At 52.9% G+C, this 17,588-nt stretch overlaps 1 protein-coding gene across 1 annotated transcript in view; it reads left to right on the forward strand.

Moving 5' to 3' along the window:
- Nucleotides 1–17,588, forward strand: part of ARHGAP8 (Rho GTPase activating protein 8) — a gene marked incomplete at its 3' end in the record, with an annotated part of 50,894 nt that overhangs the window by 17,804 nt on the left and 15,502 nt on the right. Inside the window, 4 exon segments of the mRNA XM_079714914.1 lie at nt 7,656–7,706; nt 8,822–8,903; nt 8,905–8,921; nt 10,168–10,278. Of these exon segments, the coding sequence (XP_079571040.1) occupies nt 7,656–7,706; nt 8,822–8,903; nt 8,905–8,921; nt 10,168–10,278 (261 nt within the window).

Here is a 17,588-nt window from a genome sequence, read left to right on the forward strand (position 1 = left end):
TGACTTCCAGGGTGTCTGGTAGTGAGAGGCCACCCTGGGACTTGGAGCAGGGACTGACTTCCCAGGGTGTCTGGTAGTGAGAGGCCACCCTGGGACTGGAGCAGGGACTGACTTCCCAGGGTGTCTGGTAGTGAGAGGCCACCCTGGGACTTGAGCAGGGACTGACTTCCCAGGGTGTCTGGTAGTGAGAGGCCACCCTGGGACTTGAGCAGGGACTGACTTCCCAGGGTGTCTGGTAGTGAGAGGCCACCCTGGGACTTGAGCAGGGACTGACTTCCAGGGTGTCTGGTAGTGAGAGGCCCACCCTGGGACTTGAGCAGGGACTGACTTCCCAGGGTGTCTGGTAGTGAGAGGCCACCCTGGACTTGAGCAGGACTGACTTCCCAGGGTGTCTGGTAGTGAGAGGCCACCCTGGGACTGGAGCAGGGACTGACTTCCCAGGGTGTCTTGGTAGTGAGAGGCCACCCTGGGACTTGAGCAGGGACTTCCCAGGGTGTCTGGTAGTGAGAGGCCACCCCTGGGACTTGAGCAGGGACTTCCCAGGGTGTCTGGTAGTGAGAGGCCACCCTGGGACTGGAGCAGGGACTGACTTCCCAGGGTGTCTGGTAGTGAGAGGCCACCCTGGGACTTGAGCAGGGACTGACTTCCCAGGGTGTCTGGTAGTGAGAGGCCACCCTGGGACTTGAGCAGGGACTGACTTCCCAGGGTGTCTGGTAGTGAGAGGCCACCCTGGACTTGAGCAGGGACTGACTTCCCAGGGTGTCTGGTAGTGAGAGGCCACCCTGGGACTTGAGCAGGGGACTGACTTCCCAGGGTGTCTGGTAGTGAGAGGCCACCCTGGGACTTGAGCAGGGACTGACTTCCCAGGGTGTCTGGTAGTGAGAGGCCACCCTGGGACTTGAGCAGGGGACTTCCCAGGGTGTCTGGTAGTGAGAGGCCACCCTGGGACTGGAGCAGGGACTGACTTCCCAGGGTGTCTGGTAGTGAGAGGCCACCCTGGGACTGGAGCAGGGACTGACTTCCCAGGGGTGTCTGGTAGTGAGAGGCCACCCTGGGACTGGAGCAGGGACTGACTTCCCAGGGTGTCTGGTAGTGAGAGGCCACCCTGGGACTGGAGCAGGGACTGACTTCCCAGGGTGTCTGGTAGTGAGAGGCCACCCTGGGACTGGAGCAGGGACTGACTTCCCAGGGTGTCTGGTAGTGAGAGGCCACCCTGGGACTTGAGCAGGGACTTCCCAGGGTGTCTGGTAGTGAGAGGCCACCCTGGGACTTGAGCAGGGGACTTCCCAGGGTGTCTGGTAGTGAGAGGCCACCCTGGGACTGGAGCAGGGACTGACTTCCCAGGGTGTCTGGTAGTGAGAGGCCACCCTGGGACTTGAGCAGGGACTGACTTCCCAGGGTGTCTGGTAGTGAGAGGCCACCCTGGGACTGGAGCAGGGACTTCCCAGGGTGTCTGGTAGTGAGAGGCCACCCTGGGACTGGAGCAGGGACTTCCCAGGGTGTCTGGTAGTGAGAGGCCACCCTGGGACTTGAGCAGGGACTGACTTCCCAGGGTGTCTGGTAGTGAGAGGCCACCCTGGGACTGGAGCAGGGACTGACTTCCCAGGGTGTCTGGTAGTGAGAGGCCACCCTGGGACTTGAGCAGGGACTGACTTCCCAGGGTGTCTGGTAGTGAGAGGCCACCCTGGGACTTGAGCAGGGACTGACTTCCCAGGGTGTCTGGTAGTGAGAGGCCACCCTGGGACTTGAGCAGGGACTGACTTCCCAGGGTGTCTGGTAGTGAGAGGCCACCCTGGACTTGAGCAGGGACTGACTTCCCAGGGTGTCTGGTAGTGAGAGGCCACCCTGGACTTGAGCAGGTGACTTCCCAGGGTGTCTGGTAGTGAGAGGCCACCCTGGGACTGGAGCAGGGACTGACTTCCCAGGGTGTCTGGTAGTGAGAGGCCACCCTGGGACTTGAGCAGGGACTTCCCAGGGTGTCTGGTAGTGAGAGGCCACCCTGGGACTTGAGCAGGGACTTCCCAGGGTGTCTGGTAGTGAGAGGCCACCCTGGGACTGGAGCAGGGACTGACTTCCCAGGGTGTCTGGTAGTGAGAGGCCACCCTGGGACTTGAGCAGGGACTGACTTCCCAGGGTGTCTGGTAGTGAGAGGCCACCCTGGGACTTGAGCAGGGACTTCCCAGGGTGTCTGGTAGTGAGAGGCCACCCTGGGACTTGAGCAGGGACTTCCAGGGTGTCTGGTAGTGAGAGGCCACCCTGGGACTGGAGCAGGGACTTCCCAGGGTGTCTGGTAGTGAGAGGCCACCCTGGGACTTGAGCAGGGACTTCCCAGGGTGTCTGGTAGTGAGAGGCCACCCTGGGACTTGAGCAGGGACTTCCCAGGGTGTCTGGTAGTGAGAGGCCACCCTGGGACTTGAGCAGGGACTTCCCAGGGTGTCTGGTAGTGAGAGGCCACCCTGGGACTGGAGCAGGGACTGACTTCCCAGGGTGTCTGGTAGTGAGAGGCCACCCTGGGACTTGAGCAGGGACTGACTTCCCAGGGTGTCTGGTAGTGAGAGGCCACCCTGGGACTTGAGCAGGGACTTCCCAGGGTGTCTGGTAGTGAGAGGCCACCCTGGGACTGGAGCAGGGACTGACTTCCCAGGGTGTCTGGTAGTGAGAGGCCACCCTGGGACTTGAGCAGGGACTGACTTCCCAGGGTGTCTGGTAGTGAGAGGCCACCCTGGGACTTGAGCAGGGACTGACTTCCCAGGGTGTCTGGTAGTGAGAGGCCACCCTGGGACTTGAGCAGGGACTGACTTCCCAGGGTGTCTGGTAGTGAGAGGCCACCCTGGGACTTGAGCAGGGACTGACTTCCCAGGGTGTCTGGTAGTGAGAGGCCACCCTGGGACTGGAGCAGGGACTGACTTCCCAGGGTGTCTGGTAGTGAGAGGCCACCCTGGGACTTGAGCAGGGACTTCCCAGGGTGTCTGGTAGTGAGAGGCCACCCTGGGACTTGAGCAGGGACTTCCCAGGGTGTCTGGTAGTGAGAGGCCACCCTGGGACTGGAGCAGGGACTGACTTCCCAGGGTGTCTGGTAGTGAGAGGCCACCCTGGGACTTGAGCAGGGACTGACTTCCCAGGGTGTCTGGTAGTGAGAGGCCACCCTGGGACTTGAGCAGGGACTTCCCAGGGTGTCTGGTAGTGAGAGGCCACCCTGGGACTTGAGCAGGGACTTCCCAGGGTGTCTGGTAGTGAGAGGCCACCCTGGGACTGGAGCAGGGACTGACTTCCCAGGGTGTCTGGTAGTGAGAGGCCACCCTGGGACTTGAGCAGGGACTGACTTCCCAGGGTGTCTGGTAGTGAGAGGCCACCCTGGGACTTGAGCAGGGACTTCCCAGGGTGTCTGGTAGTGAGAGGCCACCCTGGGACTTGAGCAGGGACTTCCCAGGGTGTCTGGTAGTGAGAGGCCACCCTGGGACTGGAGCAGGGACTTCCCAGGGTGTCTGGTAGTGAGAGGCCACCCTGGGACTTGAGCAGGGACTTCCCAGGGTGTCTGGTAGTGAGAGGCCACCCTGGGACTTGAGCAGGGACTTCCCAGGGTGTCTGGTAGTGAGAGGCCACCCTGGGACTGGAGCAGGGACTTCCCAGGGTGTCTGGTAGTGAGAGGCCACCCTGGGACTTGAGCAGGGACTTCCCAGGGTGTCTGGTAGTGAGAGGCCACCCTGGGACTTGAGCAGGGACTTCCCAGGGTGTCTGGTAGTGAGAGGCCACCCTGGGACTTGAGCAGGGACTTCCCAGGGTGTCTGGTAGTGAGAGGCCACCCTGGGACTGGAGCAGGGACTGACTTCCCAGGGTGTCTGGTAGTGAGAGGCCACCCTGGGACTTGAGCAGGGACTGACTTCCCAGGGTGTCTGGTAGTGAGAGGCCACCCTGGGACTTGAGCAGGGACTTCCCAGGGTGTCTGGTAGTGAGAGGCCACCCTGGGACTGGAGCAGGGACTGACTTCCCAGGGTGTCTGGTAGTGAGAGGCCACCCTGGGACTTGAGCAGGGACTGACTTCCCAGGGTGTCTGGTAGTGAGAGGCCACCCTGGGACTTGAGCAGGGACTGACTTCCCAGGGTGTCTGGTAGTGAGAGGCCACCCTGGGACTTGAGCAGGGACTGACTTCCCAGGGTGTCTGGTAGTGAGAGGCCACCCTGGGACTGGAGCAGGGACTGACTTCCCAGGGTGTCTGGTAGTGAGAGGCCACCCTGGGACTTGAGCAGGGACTTCCCAGGGTGTCTGGTAGTGAGAGGCCACCCTGGGACTTGAGCAGGGACTTCCCAGGGTGTCTGGTAGTGAGAGGCCACCCTGGGACTTGAGCAGGGACTTCCCAGGGTGTCTGGTAGTGAGAGGCCACCCTGGGACTTGAGCAGGGACTTCCCAGGGTGTCTGGTAGTGAGAGGCCACCCTGGGACTGGAGCAGGGACTTCCCAGGGTGTCTGGTAGTGAGAGGCCACCCTGGGACTTGAGCAGGGACTTCCCAGGGTGTCTGGTAGTGAGAGGCCACCCTGGGACTGGAGCAGGGACTTCCCAGGGTGTCTGGTAGTGAGAGGCCACCCTGGGACTGGAGCAGGGACTGACTTCCCAGGGTGTCTGGTAGTGAGAGGCCACCCTGGGACTTGAGCAGGGACTGACTTCCCAGGGTGTCTGGTAGTGAGAGGCCACCCTGGGACTGGAGCAGGGACTGACTTCCCAGGGTGTCTGGTAGTGAGAGGCCACCCTGGGACTGGAGCAGGGACTGACTTCCCAGGGTGTCTGGTAGTGAGAGGCCACCCTGGGACTGGAGCAGGGACTGACTTCCCAGGGTGTCTGGTAGTGAGAGGCCACCCTGGGACTGGAGCAGGGACTGACTTCCCAGGGTGTCTGGTAGTGAGAGGCCACCCTGGGACTGGAGCAGGGACTGACTTCCCAGGGTGTCTGGTAGTGAGAGGCCACCCTGGGACTTGAGCAGGGACTGACTTCCCAGGGTGTCTGGTAGTGAGAGGCCACCCTGGGACTTGAGCAGGGACTGACTTCCCAGGGTGTCTGGTAGTGAGAGGCCACCCTGGGACTGGAGCAGGGACTGACTTCCCAGGGTGTCTGGTAGTGAGAGGCCACCCTGGGACTTGAGCAGGGACTGACTTCCCAGGGTGTCTGGTAGTGAGAGGCCACCCTGGGACTTGAGCAGGGACTGACTTCCCAGGGTGTCTGGTAGTGAGAGGCCACCCTGGGACTTGAGCAGGGACTGAGTTCCCAGGGTGTCTGGTAGTGAGAGGCCACCCTGGGACTGGAGCAGGGACTTCCCAGGGTGTCTGGTAGTGAGAGGCCACCCTGGGACTGGAGCAGGGACTGACTTCCCAGGGTGTCTGGTAGTGAGAGGCCACCCTGGGACTGGAGCAGGGACTGACTTCCCAGGGTGTCTGGTAGTGAGAGGCCACCCTGGGACTTGAGCAGGGACTGAGTTCCCAGGGTGTCTGGTAGTGAGAGGCCACCCTGGGACTGGAGCAGGGACTTCCCAGGGTGTCTGGTAGTGAGAGGCCACCCTGGGACTGGAGCAGGGACTGACTTCCCAGGGTGTCTGGTAGTGAGAGGCCACCCTGGGACTGGAGCAGGGACTGACTTCCCAGGGTGTCTGGTAGTGAGAGGCCACCCTGGGACTTGAGCAGGGACTGACTTCCCAGGGTGTCTGGTAGTGAGAGGCCACCCTGGGACTGGAGCAGGGACTTCCCAGGGTGTCTGGTAGTGAGAGGCCACCCTGGGACTGGAGCAGGGACTGACTTCCCAGGGTGTCTGGTAGTGAGAGGCCACCCTGGGACTGGAGCAGGGACTGACTTCCCAGGGTGTCTGGTAGTGAGAGGCCACCCTGGGACTTGAGCAGGGACTGACTTCCCAGGGTGTCTGGTAGTGAGAGGCCACCCTGGGACTGGAGCAGGGACTCCCCAGAGGAACCCCGTACCCCCCACTGCCCCCTTCAACACGCAGACTCCTGAGCCCTGCACATCCAAGCAGGTGTGTATTTTCCAGGCTACGCAGAATCCCCGCTTTGAGGAAGGGCTTCTGGGGAGTTCTGAGATGCTCTTCCTGTTAATAAATCCTGCTGCAACCCTCAGGCCAGATCGGGAAGCCGCGAAGGCTTAAGTCCAATCTCCTTCTGGAACTGAAGCTTCTTAGGAGGTGGTGCAGTCGAGGTCCGAGAGCTGCCCCGCCAGGGGTCTGAGCCCTTCCTTATCCCAGAGAGCTTGACCGTGTGGTCCCAAGAGAGGGTCACGTGATTCTCGGATCTACAGGCTCCACTCAGAGAATTCCTGGAACAGTGGACTTAACACGGGGAGCGATTTTTGTGGCCAGAGAACTCGTTTCATTTCATTAGAATTCCCTGCCCGCTTTCCCACGCGTGTGCCTGTGCTGCAGACATACACCTGCTGGGAAGGTGGACTTCTGTTCTTCTGTTTAGTTTAACCAGGACCAGCACGCTGGTGACATAACAGACGAAGCGAGAAAGCCAGTCCTGGTTACCCTGCTGCCCAAAAGATAGTTCAGATGTTCTTCTGTTTACTGGAGCTGTTATTCACCTTAGAAAACCTCCAAGATTCCTAGAAACCTGTAAAGTTCTTGGGGAAAAAAACACCTGCTTTTTGCTGTGTTGCAGAGTGGCAGCCTAGGTGATATGGTGGGTCTGGAGCCAGACCTCCCGGGCTTGCCTGTGGGCTGCCCTCGACCATCCGTCACCCTGGGCAATGGATGCCACCTCTCTCTGCCTTGGTTTCCCCTTGTGGCTGACGATGCCACTTAAGTCACTTTATCCCTATAACAGTTCACTGACTTAATACACGTGGAATGTTTAGAGCAGGGCCTGATGGCAGATGCTCACTGTTAGCTGCTACTGTTGTTTTAAAATTTTTTTATTAGCTTTTTGTGATTAATTACAATATTAATTACAATATCTGTGATTAATTAATGTACCTTATGTGCCAGACACCCCAAAACAATCCTTTGAAGTCAGCTGTATTTTCCCTCTTCCAAAGGAGAGGAGATTGATGCTCAGAGAGGTTAAGGAGTTTGTCTGAGGTCACACAGCAAGTCAGGGCTTGGCTGGCATTCCAACTGAAGCCTGTGTGGTTCTCTCTCTTATCCTGCCATGAGGGGACTTCAGGGATCAGGGTTGGGGGTCTTGGGACTCCCCTGCCTGTTGGCTGTCACGTGGCTCCCCACCTGAGCCCTGGAGTCCTTCATTGACAGTGGAAGAAGAAGTGGACGAGCCCAGTGGCTCTCCACTGCCCACCCACTGCCTGACCCAGACCCTCTGGAGGAGGGGCTGATGATTCCACCGCACACCCGCATTGGGATCTCCTAGATGGGCTGCGAACAGGCCCTTCTCTGGGTGTGAGAGGCAGGAAGGCGGCCCTGCCTGCATCTGCAGAACCTGGTGTCCAGCAAATGCCTGGCTGGCTTGGGGTCGGAGGGGGAACAGGCAGAAACACAGAGAGAAAGCTGAAGGGGGCTCCTGTGTGGGCGGGAGTTTGCACGAGGGGCTTCCCTGCAGCTCTAAAGCCGACACCTCTGTCCCCGCTGCCAGCTCATGCCAGGCCCCCTCTGTCAGTGCTGGTGGCCAGGGGCCTGGGCACCCGGTCTGACTCCCCCTCATCCACTAGGGGGAGCCGGTGCCCGCAGTTCGGCCTCCCGTGGGCTCTGGGCTCCAGCGGGTCTGAGATAAGACAGCTGTTTTGGTTATGCAAGTTGAGGCGGTTCTAGAGAACCCGCAGGACAGCGGGGAGCCTGGGCTGACGATGTGTCACGCACTTGAGATGTCCTGGAGAGGGTGCATCTCGTGTCGTGTTCTTACCACACACACACACACACACACACACACACACACACGCATGCACATACAGTAAAGGGGCACAAGGAAACCTTTAGAGGCTATGGTTGCGCCTGTTACCTGGTTGTGGCGATGGTATCACAGTGTACGCACATGTCCAAACTCATCGAATGGTGCACATGAAATACATCCAGCTGCGTGTGTGTCAGTGATATGTCAGTGAAGCTGTAAACAGCGGAGCAGTCAGGTGGTGGTCGTTTACGAGGCGCAGGCTGGGCCTGGCGTCGAACTTCTCACCCAGCTGAGCCTCCTGTTCTCCCCACTTTTCAGCTAGGGAAACTGACGCTCCTTACTAGTCATAGTCCCAGGTCGTGATGTCTACCAGGTGTCAGACAGTGGACCAGTGTACGTGAATAGTCTCACGACTTGTGTAGGAGGACCCCTGCTTTCAAGGGGATGTGAGTGGATTCGGCCAGGACTTGCCTGCATTGTGCTCCTTCGTGGGCCCCAGGGTGACCGTCCTGGAGAGAAATCAGAGGGTGTCTTGCTTGGTCCCCACAGTCATGAAGATGTGACTCCACCCTCACAGAGAGATGTTCAAAAGTGAAGCCACTGCTGACCCCAGAAACCGGGCCCCGCAGGCCCCTCTGTGTGCCCCTCCGGCAGCCGTGGGCACAGGGCCTCCTGGCTCTGCGCTCTCCTACATCTGTACAAATTCACGGCCATTCAGACTGGAGGCAGATATTTATTTTTATGCAGATGAGATTCTCAAGAGTGTCTGATGCATCGAGATCGTATGAAAGCGGAACATCTGCAGACGTGTGCTGCTTCCATTATGTTCTGGGTTTAGGTTGTGTCAGCATTTATGTTTCCTTAATATGAGAAATGCCAGCACTGTTCTTCCAGGGCCCCTGCTGCCAGCCCCCTCCCCCCGGGCCCCCTGGCCTCTTTCCTACCATCGAATCATTTTTTTAATTCTCTTGCTTCTGTTTTTTTTAGTCACAAGTTTGGGAAAAAAGTCACCTATTTCAACTATCTGAGTGAGCTACTTGAACACCACAGATACGACCAGCTGATCATCCCCCCCGGAGGCTCTGCAGTGAGTGAGACCCTGTCCTGGGAGGCGTGGGCTACACCCTCGAGCTTCCTTGGGCCTCCGTCCCATCCCGTTAACGCCGAAGGCTTAATTTTCAGACGTGTGCCCGGCCAGATCGGGTTCCGAAATCTGCGGCCTCAACAAAGATTCACAGTAAAAGATGCTAACTGCTGACTCAGAGAAACGAGGCTGAGGATGGTTGTGTACATGGATGAGATGTTTTTCTCACCCACCGCGGCAAAACTGATTAACAAAAAAAAATTAACCACGGTGGTAACTGCTGTTTGCTGCCTTGGTGTTTACCATTCTTGCTTTGGAACAGAGAACCGGCGGGGGTGGGGCTGTTTCTCGGGTGTGTGGATGACACCATGGACAGCATGAAATGTTCCCAGGCCCATTGCAGGTGTTCTGGAGGACAGCCCACCTGGTGCTTCTGGCTAGAAGCCTAGTTAATGTGTCTGCTGCTTTGTTTTATACAGCAGTGGTCCCCCCCTTGGACAGGGTGTCAGGTGGGCAGAGGGAGCCCAGGAAGGCATGTGGTCGGTCCCGGGCCCACCGTTAGCTCCGGGTGGAGCTCAGTCTCTGAGCCCTGCCTGAGCACCCTCTGCCCTTTGCATCACCCTCTCTGGGGGCTCCACTGAGGGAGCAGGGCCCTCGCCAAGCTGCACGCAGGTGAGGCCGGCAGCCCCGCAGGAGGAGTGGAGATGTCACGCTCCCTCTGGGCACCAAGTCACAAGCGCTGGGCATATTAGAGCCGTGTAGGGAGTGTGTCTGCCCAAGGACACTCGCAGGGGGTGGGGCCACGAGTCGGTGACAGTAGGAGCTGGAAGAGGGGCTGAACCCAGCTAGGGAGGGGACTGGTGAAGAGGGGATGTCAGGGAAGGTTCCATGAGGAGGTGACTTCTGAAGTGAGTTTCAGAGGGACGGCTTGCTAGATCGAGAGTCCAGGGAAAGGTGTTTCCTGCAGAGGGAAGCTCTTGTGTAGACACGTGGGTGAAGTATTGGCCATGGGCTGGTAGGAGAGCCTGGACATTTGACAGAGGTCGGATGACCCTTGCTGGCTTGTGTGTGTTCCTGTGTGTGCATGTGCAAGACAGCCATAAGGCATGTGGGCCCAGAAGGACGGGACACTCAGGTATCCTGCAGACCTTTGTGGGACATCTGCCCCCGACAGCACCTGGAGCCGGCCCCTTGTGGCCCAAGGCTTCTCGCCTGCAGGGTGACAGCTGTGCTTCCTCTGTGTCCACAGATACGATGAAGAGCTTCGGAACCTGCACACGGGCAGGCTGCCCCCTCCCACAAAGACGGCCCTGCCGCGGCCCCCTCTGCCCACCCAGCAGTTTGGCGTCAGTGTGCGATAGTAAGTGAGCCTCCACGTGGTCTGCCCTTGTTTCCTGGGAGGGTGGGATGCTTCCGTGTGCCGGGGAGTTCTCTCCAGACCTTGGCCTCTGCATCCGAGCTTAACCCTGCAGGAAAACTGAAGTGTGAGCTTGGCACTGAGGCCGGAGTGCCCGCCGCTGTGTGTGTCTGTGTGCAGAGGACCCAGCCGTGGGCAGGGAGGGAACCAGGGGCCTGGGGTCCTCGGCCCAGCTTTCGTCACCACTGCTCACTGGGCGGTTCTGGCCCCCGACCCCCAGGCCACGCTGGGACACCTCCCACCACCTTCCACGTGAAGTGTGGCCACGTGCTTTGCTCTGGCCAAGGAGACAGGAGTGGCCGCAGAGCGGGTCTCCTCCTGGAGGGAGCTTCAGGGGCCAGTTCATAGTTCGCCTCTCGTGGTGACGGAAGCCGGGTGGAGATGCTGCCTCGCTGGCCTGCGTCCCTGAGTGACCACAGAGTGCCTCCCACTGACACCCACGCTGCGGGAGGGCATGAGTGAGGGGTGAATTTCTGTGGGATTCAGCTGCCGGGATTTAGGGACTCTTGTTACGATGGTGTGTCCTACCCTTCCTGCCTGATCTTACCCTTACTAGGCCACATGACCTTGAACTCACTCTCCCTCTCAGCTTGTTTCCTTATTTCTAAAATCAGCAAGTTGGAAGATGTGATCTTTAATCTTCACTCCTTGGAAACGATTCTGGGCCAACTGTCCACGCCAACTTTGTCTCTTTTAAGACTCATCTCACCTCCTCCAGGAAGCCTTCCCTAATGCTCTAGACTGCATACAGGGCCCAGATCTGAGCAGGCTGCTGTGGGGAGTCCCTCCAGCTGTTTTCCCTGCTCAGCGGCGAGCTCCTTGTCCTCCTCCTATTTTCTGCTTCTGGCAGCAGGCCAGGTGCTGAGGCACCTGAAATTATGGAAGATGAAGGGGTTGTTTTAACCGTACAACCACCGTTGGGCACTTGGGTCTGAGCTACACGATGTACAGGGCCTGGAGGGTGGTGGATCCCGGAGAGGTGTATGCTCAATTTCATTTGTTAGTAGTTTCTTGTTAGAAACTTGCATGGGATCTGTTTCTACATAAAAATCTGATGATCTTTACGACCCATGTTGGAATTTTTTTTTTTTTTTTTTTTTTTTTGGCTACCCTGGGTCTTTGATGTTGTGTGCGGGCTTTCTCTAGTTGTGGCGAACGGGGGCTATTCTTCGTTGCGGTGCACAGGCTTCTCTTGTTGTGGAGCATGGGCTCTAGGCACATGGGCTTCAGTAGTTGCAGCACATGGGCTCTAGAGCGCAGGCTCAGTAGTTGTGGTGCACGGGCTTAGTTGCTCCGCAGCATGTGGATCTTCCCGGACCAGGACTCGAACCCGTGTCCCCTGCATTGGAAGGCGGATTCTTAACCACTGCACCACCAGGGAAGTCCCTGGATCTTTTTTTGGCCGCGCTGTGCGGTGTGTGAAATCTTAGTTCCCTGACCAGGGATCAAACCCGGGCTCTCAGCAGTGAAAGCACAGAGCCCTAACCACTGGACCACCAGGGAATTCCTTCTGTTGCCCCCCGCCTCCCACCCCATGCTGGATCTTGAAACACAGAAAGGTTAGGAGCTGAGGAGACTCTGGGTGGCGCCCAGGCCAGCTAAGGAGGTGGGAATGGCACCTCGGGTGTGTCCAGCAGGCAAAAATGGATGGTTGTTTTCCAGAACTTTCTGCGATGATGGCCATGATCTGTACTGTCCACATGTGAGGATTGAGCAGTGCAGGTGAGGCACTGAATTTCTACTTTTATTTACCTTTAACTGATTTGAATTTAGATGGCTACTGGCTGCCTGGTGGACAGCGCAACCCTAGACTGTGTATACTGTGGGGTTTCAGCCCCGCCTCCCAAATGACACACACAGTAGTGTTCCCTCAAAGAGGATTTTTGTAAGCACTTAGTGAATATTGTGTATGTCCAATATGGTCTCCCTAAATACATCTGGAGCAAAGTTTCCCAAACAGCATGTCCTTTTCCTTTTCTAAGCGTTGTAAAAATGTGCTGGTGTGACCCACTCATGTGTATGGTGTGACAACCCCGTCCCCCAGCAGCCCTAGGAACGCAGGGTCGGGAACTCACCTGCGGTGACTCTGGGCCCCTCTGGGGGGTGCTGGTGAGAACTCTGCTCTCAGAGGAGAGTCCTAGGGAGGCCTAGCCAGCAGGCTCAGGATTTTCAAGCCATGTGTGACTGTTTTACCAAAGTTTCTGAGGCTTCTCCTGTCGGCTCTGTGCTGTGAGCCCATCACTGAGGTTCGCTGCCCTGGTCCTGGCGGGGTGTGATCTGATACCTGGGGATCCAGGGTGACCGTGCGAGGCCGCTGGCATTTCTATCATCAGTGCCTTAGCCCGAGGACTAGCAGCGCCTTCTGGGTTGCCTGTTTCGTTGTTCAGAACCACTTCTGTCTCCTTATAGTCTAACAAAACTTTAAAAATGAAAAACAAAAAACCCAAAACTCACCCAAATCATGGACTTCTGAAGCCATCCACCTGAGTACAGCGTGGGCTGCAGGGCTGGGGGCTGTAATTCGGGCATCCTCGGGCCTATGAGGTTCACCAGGGCACCTTTGGCCTTGTGTTTTGAGCAGGGGCCTTCTGGAAGGTTCTGACACAGCATTTGAACTCCAAAGCTGTCAGCAGATGGAAAGCAGGTGTTAGGAATGTCCATTATAAAGGCTGTGGTCCAGCCCTATTCCAGGACCAGTTGTAACTATACACATCAGTTCATCATGTCTTTTGGGGATGAAGAGTATCATTGGGCAACCTTTGAAAAACATTCTGCACGTGCCACTTTGAGAAATAATCCATGAGATCGTCTCTTTTTTTAAAAAAATTAATTAATTTATTTATTTATTTATTTATTTTTGGCTACATTGGGTCTTCATTGCTGCACGTGGGCTTTCTCTATTTGCGGTGAGCGGGGACCACTCTTCGTTGCGGTGCGCGGGCTTCTCATCGCGGTGGCTTCTCTTGTTGCAGAGCACGGGCTCTAGGCGCGCAGGTTCAGTAGTTGTGGCTCGTGGGCTCTAGAGCGCAGGCTCAGTAGTTGTGACGCATGGGCTTAGTTGCTCCGTGACACGTGGGATCGTCCCAGACCAGGGCTCAAACCCGTGTCCCCTGCATTGGCAGGCGGATTCCCAACCACTGTGCCACCAGGCAAGTCCCCGCGATTGCCTCTTTAAATTAATATTTTATGCTGTTTCATTGCAAATGACTATCATAAAATTGCAATAAACATATTAAATAAAGCACCAAATATGTAATTTGTTTGGACTATGAATGAATGAAAGTCATTAAAATTCATAAGCAAATCCTATTCACAAGTGTTAATTCGCTGAAGTTCAAAAGCACACAACGGAAAGCCATCACCTTAGAACAAGCTAATTAAGGCAAAATATTAAGGGGAAGTCAGAGATTCAAGAGGTCTTTGCCTGCCTGCCATCCCTGAAGAGGGACAATGGAAACGGACATGTGCATTTTGTGCAGCCCCATCTGGGCAGCTGCGGGGAAGTGGAAAGAGGGAGGGGCCTCCTTAGGGCAGGGGAGCGGAGGCAGCTCACATCCCAGCTCTAGCTCTTTCCAACTCTGGGAAGGCAGTCTTGTGGCTTAACTTCTCACCCTAGTCTCTTCCTGTGTAACCGTAGGTATAACCCTGCCCTCCGCACCCTCCAGGGCCATGGGATCTTAACAGGGTGTGCAGACAACGCGAGCCAGTTCCTGCTGCCCAGTGCTTTTCCTGCTCTGTTCCTCCTTCTGATCCCCTCCTCCAGGAAGCCTTCCCTAATGGCTCCACACAGACGGGAATCACCTGTTGAAAAGACTATTCTTTCCCCCATTGGATTGCCCTGGGACCCTTGTAAAGAACTAAGTGACCATACATGTAAGGGTTTATTTCTGGACTCTCAATTCTATTCCACTGATTTGTATGCTGGTGTCACACGATCTTTACTGCTACAGCTTTACGGTGAGTTTTGCAACTGGGAAGTGTGATTCTTCCAACTTTGTTCTTCTTTTTCAAGATTGTTTCAGCTCTTCTGGGTCCCTTGAATTTCCATATTAATTTTAGAATCAGCTTGTCCATGTCTGCAAAAAAAAAAAAAAAAAAAAAAAAGCAGCTGGGATTTCAATAGGGATTGTGTTGTCTCTGTAGGCCAATTTGGGAAGTATTGCCATTTTAACAATATTGCCTTCCAATTCAAGAGCATGGATATCGTGCCAATTTTTTGAATGTTTTAAATTTCTTTCAATAATGTTTTATAGTTTTCAGTGTACCAGTTTTGTACTTTTTTGTTAAATGTATTAAGTATTTTATTCTTTGTGATGTATTGTAAATCAAATTGTTTTCTTAAATTTAGTTTTTGATTGTTCATTGCTAGTGTATAGAAATACAATTGATTTTTGTATACTGATCTTATATCCTGCAACTTAGCTGAATTCATTTATTAGTTCTAATAGGTTTTTGTGAATTTTTTTTTTTAGTATTTTCTATATCTAAGAGAATGCCATCTGCAAATAGAGATAGTTATTCTTTTCCAACCTGGATGCCTTTTATTTCCTTTTCTTGCCTGGTTGCACTGGCTGTACTATCTAGTACAATGTCGAATAGAAGTGATGAGAGTGGACATCCTTGTTTTGTTCCTGATCTTAGGGGGAAGCTTTCAGTCTTCTAACATTAAGTATGATGCTAGCTGTGGGTTTTTCATAGATACCCTTGATCAGGTTGAGGAAAATCCCTTCTGTTCCTACTTTGTTGAGTGTGGGTTTTTTCTTTCATGAAAGGGTGTTAGATTTTGTCAAATGCTTTTTTTGCTCTATTGAGATGATCACATGACTTTTGTCCCTTATTCTATTAATATGGTGTTACACTAATTGATTTGCATATGTTGAACAAACCTTGTATTCTTGGATAAATCACACATGTTCATGGTATGTAATCTTTTTATATGCTGCTGGATTTGCTTTGCTAATATTTCGTTGAGGATTTTGTGTCTATTCATAAGAAATACTGATCTGTAGTCATCTTGTGTTCTGGTGTCCTTGTCTGGTTTTGGTAATACTAGCCTCATAGAATGAATTGCAAAATGTTCCCTCTTGTTCTATTTTTTGGAAGGGTTTGTGCAGGATTACAGTTAATCCTACATTTTACATTTGGTAAAAGTCACCAGTGAAGCCATCTGATCTTGAGCTTTTCTTTGCAGGAAGTTTTTTTGACTACTAATTCAATCTGTTTACTTGTCAATCTATTCAGATCTTATATTTCTTCTTGAGTCAGTTTTGGTAGTTTGTGTTTTTCTAGGAGTTTGTCCATTTCATCTAGGTTATCTAATTTGTTGGTGTGCAGTTGTTCTTAGTACTCCTTTGTAATCCTACATTTCTGTAACATCACTGGTAATGTGCCCCCTTTCATTCCTGATTGTCATAATTTGAATTTCCTCCCTTTTTTTCTCAGTCTCGCTGAAGCCTTATCCATTTCAGTGATCTTTTCAAGGAGTCAACTTTTGGTTTGATTGATTTTTCTTTATTGTTTTTCTATTGCCTATTAATTTCCACTCTCATCTTTAATACTTCCTTCCTTCTGCTTGTTTTGGGTTTAATTTGATCTTCTGTTTCTAGTTTCTTAAGGTGGAAGTTTTGGTTACTGATTTGAGATCTTTTTTCTTTTCAATATAGGTGTTTAGAGCTGTAAATTTCTCTGAGCCATGCTTCAGATGCATCCCATCAGTGCTAGTATGTTGTCTTTCTATTTTAATTAATCTTAAAGTGTTTTCTAATTTCCCTTGTGATTTTTTTTCTTTGACCCATTGGCTTTTAGCAGTCTGTTGTTAAATTTTCACGTATTTGTTGTTGATTTCTCACTTCATTTCATTGTAGTTAGAGAACTTACTTTGTATGATTTAATTCCTTTTAAATGTATTGAGATCTGTATGATCCAAAATATGGCCTATCCTAGGGAATGTTGCATGGGCCTTGAGAAGAATGTATACTCTGTTGTTGGGTGGAGTGGTCTGTAGATGTCCGTTAGGTCTTATTGGTTTACAGTGTGGTTGAAATCTTCTGTTTCTTTGTTGCTATTCTGACCAATTGTTCTATTCACTATTGGAAGTGGGGGAGTGAAGTCTCCAACTATTATTGTTAAATTATTTCTCCCTTCATTTCTGTCAGTTTTTGTTTCACATATTGATATTTTGGGGCTCTGTTGTGAGTTGCATAAATTTTTATAATTCTTATGTTTTCTTGATTGATTGACCCTTTTTGCCTTTATAAAATGGTATTCATTGTCACTAGAATACCATTTTATAACATTTAAAAATTGTCACAACAATTTTTGACCTCAAGTCTATTTTGTCTGATATTAGTATAGCCACTCCAGCTCTTCTTAGTTACTATTGGCATGTTGTATCTTTTTCATCCTTTTACTTACAATCTATCTGTGGCTTTTAATGACAAGTGTGTTGCTTGTAGGCAACATATAATTGGATCATGTTTTTGCCCATTTTGCCTTTTGATTAGAGTATTTAACCCATTTACATTTAATGTGTTTGCTGGTAAGGTAAGTTTACATCTGCCATTTTACTACTTATCTCTATGTCTTGTCTTTTTTGTTCCTCTAGTTCCTCCATTACTACCTTTCTAGTGTGCCATTTTAATTCTCCTGTTTCTTTTGCTATATATTTTTTAGTATTCTTAGTGCTACCCCAGTGATTAGAATTGACATCGTAATTTATAAGTCTAGTTCTGATGAATAATAACTTCAGTAGGATACAAAAAAAATTGTGCTCCATTCCTTCTCCTCTCCTTTGTGCCATTATTGTCATACAAATTACATCTTTATTTTATGGCCACTGACACCAATTTACAATTCTTGCTCTATGCAGTGGATGAAGGGGGAAAATAGAGTTGCAAACAATAATACATGTACACTGTCTTTTATGTTTACCTCTGGAGTTTCCTTTACCTGTGCTTTTTATATCTTCATGCAGAGGTGAGAGGGTGGGTCGGGGGAGAAGAAAGAAATAGGAGGACTGTGGAATTTTCAAACACTTTGGAGAAGTTGGGTGTATGTCCCCCTCCCCACACCTCCCCTGATTCTTTCCTGTTTGGAGGAAACATCTGATGGTGACCCATTCAGGAATACTCTGGGCTGTTCATTAACGAGCAGTGCTGCACGGCTCTTTCTGCTTCTGTGTCTCTCCCAGAGCTGAAGTCTTCAGCTGGGCCAGGGCCCACTTTTGCAAAGAAGGAGAAGATGGGCATCTGGCT

This window comes from Hyperoodon ampullatus (genome assembly GCF_949752795.1).
Source record: "Hyperoodon ampullatus genome assembly, chromosome: 11".
Lineage (NCBI taxonomy): Eukaryota > Metazoa > Chordata > Mammalia > Artiodactyla > Ziphiidae > Hyperoodon > Hyperoodon ampullatus.